Genomic DNA, 5,244 nt, shown 5'->3' on the forward strand with positions numbered 1-5,244 from the left:
TGCTTGTATAGATGTTCTTGGTACTTTAGGAACATGTAGTCGTCCGTTTACCAAGAATCTAGGTGTGATCTTTGATAGTGCTTTTAAGTTTGAAAAACAGATTAGTTCTGTAGTAAAAGCCAGTTTCTTTCAGCTGAGACTGTTGGCCAAAGTCAAGCCCTACCTACCACGCAAAGACTTTGAAAGAGTAATACATGCATTTATTTTTTTTAACTACTCGTCTCAACTACTGTAACTCTTTGTATGTTGGAGTGGATCAGTCATCTCTCCATCAGTTACAGTTAGTCCAGAATGCAGCAGCCTGATTTCTAACAGGAACTAAAAAGCGTGAGCACATTCCCCGTTTTAGCCTCGCTCCACTGGCTTCCTGTCCGCTTTAGGATTGATTTTAAGATTTTATTGCTTGTTTTAAAAATTTTAAATGGGTTGGCACCTTCTTATTTATCAGAACTTTTACATGTACACACTCCGGTCAAATCACTGAGGTCATCCAATCAGATGCTCCTTGATGTCCCCAGATCCAGGTTAAAAACTAAAGGTGACCGAGCCTTCTCAGTAGCTGCTCCTAATCTTTAGAATACTTTACCTGTTTAAATAAGAAAGCCCGAACTCCTGACACTTTCAAATCTTTATTATCTTTATTCATTGGCCTTCAAACAGAGTTGAGTAGTGACATTTATTATATTTTTTACTTTTTCAACATGTATATCTGTTGTCTATTGTGGAAAGCACTTTGGTCAACTAGTGTTGTTTTTAAATGTGCTATATAAATAAACTTGAACTTGAACTTATTGATTATTGGGGAAACTACCAAAAAGAGTATGACTAGAAATCTGGATGAAAACGTTGGAGAGATTTTGCCTGGGCATGACATTTCTCAGCCTCTGGTCACCAAACCTGAGAACACATGGACCATTCGGGCTACAGTACCTTTGCTTTGTCCAGCCTCTGGCCTACATACTGAAGCCAGAGAACAGAGGCAAGGTTTTGTTACAGTACAGCAAAAGCTGCAGAGGGGGGGCTGTGGCTGGTAGAAATCTAATCCTTTTGTCCATTTCCTTTTGTTCTAGAGCCAAAGAATGGCTTCAAAACAAGCATACCCAATATGCACTGCTCCTAAAGCTTTACGTTACTTGTCCTTCTTTCAAAAAAACACTTTACACATCAACATAATGTGATTCTACTCCAATTGTCACAGGTTAAAAATAAAATCAATTATTCGACAGTTTCAGTCACACCTCCAGCAGTACCTGATTATTGGCAGATTGCAGTCCCTGACCTGTAGAATGACAAAAAGCAGCACTCTCAGTCATTTAACTCTTCACTACTCAAACTGTTTGGTTTCAGAGCTGCTGAGTAAGCTGTTTTCTGTCGCAGATAAAAGTTGTTTGTCTCAACAGAATTAGATTCTCCGTGCGGTACAGTTTCTGACCTGTGCTCTTGCAAGCTGGTAGGTTCAGATTTCCTAAAAGATTATTCCTGATTGGAATAAGCCTAACATTTAGTATTTACTGTGATCTTGTACGTAAGTTAATGTGATCAATGCTGAAAGCAGAAACAGGTGAAATACATCCATGTTATTGGCAACCTTTGTTCTTAAAAGTTTATTTCCTTCTTTTTTTACCCCATTCACATAGAAAATTATACGCACACACACACACACACACACACACACACACAACACTTCCACAATACATAGGTTCTGCACTAACCAACCTTCTTATTTCCTCTGAATCTTTCTGCTGTGAAGGAACTCAATTGTGATACTAAGTCAGACATTTAACAAGCTGAACGTTAATGCAAAATAAATGGGTAAGGATGGTATGCGTGCATTTTTCTGATGAGTGCACTTTACATGTATGACCACAAATAGAATAGATACATTTTGACTGTACAGGAAATCAACAATTCAAAAGAGAAATCCACCCACTACCTCTAGTGTTTCAGGTTTCTGGTTGCCACTAAACAGAGCAGCTGTTGCTTACAAAATGTATACGAACAGATTAAAACAACCGCTGAATAGTGATTATTAGGATGTGATTTAAGTTCAGAGCGGCTTCCATCAACAGCTATTTAATGACTCATTTGGATCATCAATACCCAAGAACCTCCACCACCAGTCCATAACTTAGGACAGAAGAATATGACGAAGCAATGTAGGCACAGCAGGCTTTTCATACTTACATTATATACACTTTCTTAAACCTTCTGTTTGACTTTGGATAATAAACACTTACCTAGGGTTACCCCAGATAAATTAAAGACAAAAAGCAAAAACACATTTTCTTCTGGCTGAATAGACCAAACACTCTACAAAAAAAAAAAAAAAAAAAAACATTTTAAAGACATTAATTGCCGTAGCAAAAAATTTAACCCCAAATGATTATGTGGAATAATTATAATATGAAGCGCAGAGGATGCTCTGTACTGTGAAACCAGAATTGTCTCTGTCCTCGTTGGACTTAGCAAACGGATTTTGACAGGACAGTGGCAGCGCACCTTAGCTCCTCAGAGCTGCCAATCTTGACTGCATCGCTTCAATGTCCTCCTCTGACTCATCCTCTGAAGCGGCAGTGGCTCCATGGGGCTCAATGTGAGGCAGGGCATCTGTGACTTTGCTCGGCGCTTTGCCAAGGGCACCTAACAAAGAAAATACAACCATGAAACAGAGCTATTGTGTGGTGTACTTAAATCTGTGGTTCAGACTTAAATGCTTAGAAAACCTATACACCACAACTGTATAACAAAACAGGAAAGTAACAATGTATTGTGATGATATAGTTTAACAAATCTCTTCACCTGCTGTGATTTCAAAGAGGATCTTGTCAACTTCCTCCTCTGCTGCTTCCTCCATCTCCTCTCCATCCTCCATGCTCTCAAATGTGTCTTCTAGCATTTCCTCAATGATGCCAGCCTGAAAGATAAATTAGGGTACATGATGTGATGGTTTAGCAACATTTTCTAATAAAAAAATAATGAGAGATGGTGATCGGAGTCCGTCGCAGTGTTACTAGTAACTTGATTGTAAGCAAACAGCATCTTTTTATGTTGGACACTGCTGCTGCTGACCTTCATCATCTCCTTTGATAGTTCCCTCATGGTGGCCTGGATCTCTGGGATTTTGACTAGGTTCTGCATGGCCTTCATCACCTCTGTGCTCTTCTGCATGGCCCCGGCTACACGCAGTACAGCTAGAAACACACAAGTACATTTTCTTCACAGATGATGCACAGCAGAACATTAAGGTCTATGATAAAAGACCAAACTGTTTAACTGATGAACACAAAGGATTTTACATAAAATGACAGAAATTTGTCTACTCCCAAACTCACCTAGCTGATTCTTCATGCTGAGTAGCACAGAGTTCATTTGGGCTTTGGAAGCGTAAAGTTTTGTGACCGCCCGCTTTGATTGAATCATCTCCTTTGCGAGAACCACACACACATCCTTCTGGCCCTTTTTGGCAGCATCTTTGATGGATCTTTTAACTTTTTCTTCTTCCCTTTGAATATCTAAAACAAAATGGCATGTCATTACATACAAAAGAAAAAAAGAACATATGTAACTTATAATTAAGTAACTGACTGTAGTATGTAATAAATTTAACAATACAAATTGACCATCTTAATGAGACACTGCCTCTAGTAAAACGTGTTGGTGATAATCTCTTCCATTTGTTTTTAGATAGATAGAAATAACACACTATTTATGAAACTACATTTAAGCAAATGTATTAATTGGATGCACATTTTACAATTACAAATTAATGTATTTATTTTTTTTAACTTTACAGTTGTTCAGTGGTAGTGTCACAGTATCTTACCTCGTATTTGTCTGTCAATCACTCTCATTTCTTTCCTGATTTTTCCTGACCACTCAGTGATCTGAAATGACACACTATGTTATTACAAACTGCATCGACAGTTATAGTATGTTTGTAATACCCATTTTAACATATGGTTACGTTTATCATTAGTCTAAAGCTATGTTTAAATGTTAACAGCTAAACAGTAACACATTAGCTTGTCAGCTAAAGCCAACACATTCACTGTTTGTTTACACTGACATAACTGACAGACTAGTGTTAGCTTGCGTGCTAACTAGCTAGCTCTTCAGATACCAAAATAAGATTAGCTGATCTGTTAATGCGGCATACAATTAAACGTATAAGGTTAAATACGGTACAAATCGTGCAAGTTACCGCCGGGCACCATTAAAGGGGCTGTCGGCTCATTGTAGCTAGGTTAACATCTGCTGTTCAGTTAGTAAGAAGCAGCAACAGATTGTACGAAGTGAGTTAAACTGACAGCTAACGTTAGCAAGATTAGCAAAAGGCGCTGTCGTTTTTTTCTTACAACGGACAAAACTCTCCAAGACAGTCCTGGTCTTCAGCAGTAGGTACTCACCAGCTCTTTTGGTGGTTTCTCCGGTGTTCTACCGAACAGCCCCATCGTGATTATTGAGTTAAATGCCAAGCTAACCTTTCGGACTAAAATTAGCTGGCTAGCTCAGCTTGTTGGACCAGCACTTCCTGTTCTCGCTCAGGCCCATCGGGCTCAGTACAAACATGAATGAACATTCAGTCCATCTGGTCCTCATCAAGGAAACAAGGACAAGTGAAGTTGAAATCGAACCAGCCACACAAACAGCTAATAAAATGGTGTGTTTATGGTGAGCCATTTTAACATATTAAAGAATATCACATTAATGGTAGCCTATCCACGATGCATTTCTGACCAGTCAAAACTGTAATCAAAGTTATTTATAATTACAGTTTGACTAGTAAGACTAATCAAGAATAATAATAATTTTTAAAAAAGTATCTTTTGTCAATCAGAAATGTTTCTGTTTTAAATTATAACTGATTATAATTGAAATTCTTTAAAGTGTTCACTGGGGTCCACACAAATTCAAAGATATCTTTATTTCATAAAGATATCATAGCTGTTTAGCATTGTCAGAGAAGATTTGGCAACTCTTTCATGGGCGTAACCCACCTATTTAGCTATGGTGCTCATCCCACAAATGCATGTTCCTTACAAATGTGGCACCATTTTAAAGGGACATAGACAGGCTTTCCAATAGTATAAGATGTATTGCCAAAAAGCTTTGTTACAACACAGAAATAATGTACCAAACACAAATGTTTAAATTTACATAAACCATAAGAAAACACATCCTTCTAGTGCATCATTAGAATTTTGATTTCATGTGTTATTGTGATTATTAATAAATAGCCAGGCA

At 37.9% G+C, this 5,244-nt stretch overlaps 1 protein-coding gene across 2 annotated transcripts; it reads right to left on the reverse strand.

Annotated features, from left to right (window-relative positions):
• Positions 1 to 616: 616 nt before the first annotated feature.
• On the reverse strand, positions 617 to 4,451 carry chmp3 (charged multivesicular body protein 3). Of its 2 annotated transcripts, XM_038728393.1 has the most exons (7): positions 4,407 to 4,451; positions 3,824 to 3,884; positions 3,333 to 3,512; positions 3,070 to 3,191; positions 2,800 to 2,914; positions 2,500 to 2,640; positions 617 to 1,279 (listed from the first exon to the last, which is right to left on the reverse strand). In XM_038728393.1, exons 1-6 carry the CDS (start codon positions 4,449 to 4,451, stop codon positions 2,501 to 2,503), a joined length of 663 nt encoding a protein of 220 aa, XP_038584321.1. In that variant the 3' UTR covers positions 617 to 1,279; position 2,500. The 2 variants fall into 2 exon arrangements, with proteins under 2 accessions (XP_038584321.1, XP_038584320.1); XM_038728392.1 differs by lacking the exon at positions 617 to 1,279 and having other exon boundaries at positions 1,578 to 2,640.
• Between the last annotated feature and the right edge of the window lie 793 nt (positions 4,452 to 5,244).

The sequence above is a fragment of the Micropterus salmoides genome, unplaced genomic scaffold, assembly GCF_014851395.1.
Source record: "Micropterus salmoides isolate LMB-PRFRI ecotype aquatic unplaced genomic scaffold, ASM1485139v1 Ms_hic_scaffold_19, whole genome shotgun sequence".
In the NCBI taxonomy this organism is placed as follows: Eukaryota; Metazoa; Chordata; class Actinopteri; order Centrarchiformes; family Centrarchidae; genus Micropterus; species Micropterus salmoides.

What these genes read in the sequence shown, in the direction of transcription:
- chmp3 (XM_038728393.1), bottom strand. Translation starts at nt 4,451, where the DNA reads ATGGGGCTGTTCGGTAGAACACCGGAGAAACCACCAAAAGAGCTG. An exon ending in AGAAACCACCAAAAGAGCTG is followed by an intron (nt 3,885 to 4,406) that starts GTGAGTACCTAC and finishes GTGTCATTTCAG; the next exon opens with ATCACTGAGTGGTCAGGAAA. An exon ending in GATTGACAGACAAATACGAG is followed by an intron (nt 3,513 to 3,823) that starts GTAAGATACTGT and finishes ATTTTGTTTTAG; the next exon opens with ATATTCAAAGGGAAGAAGAA.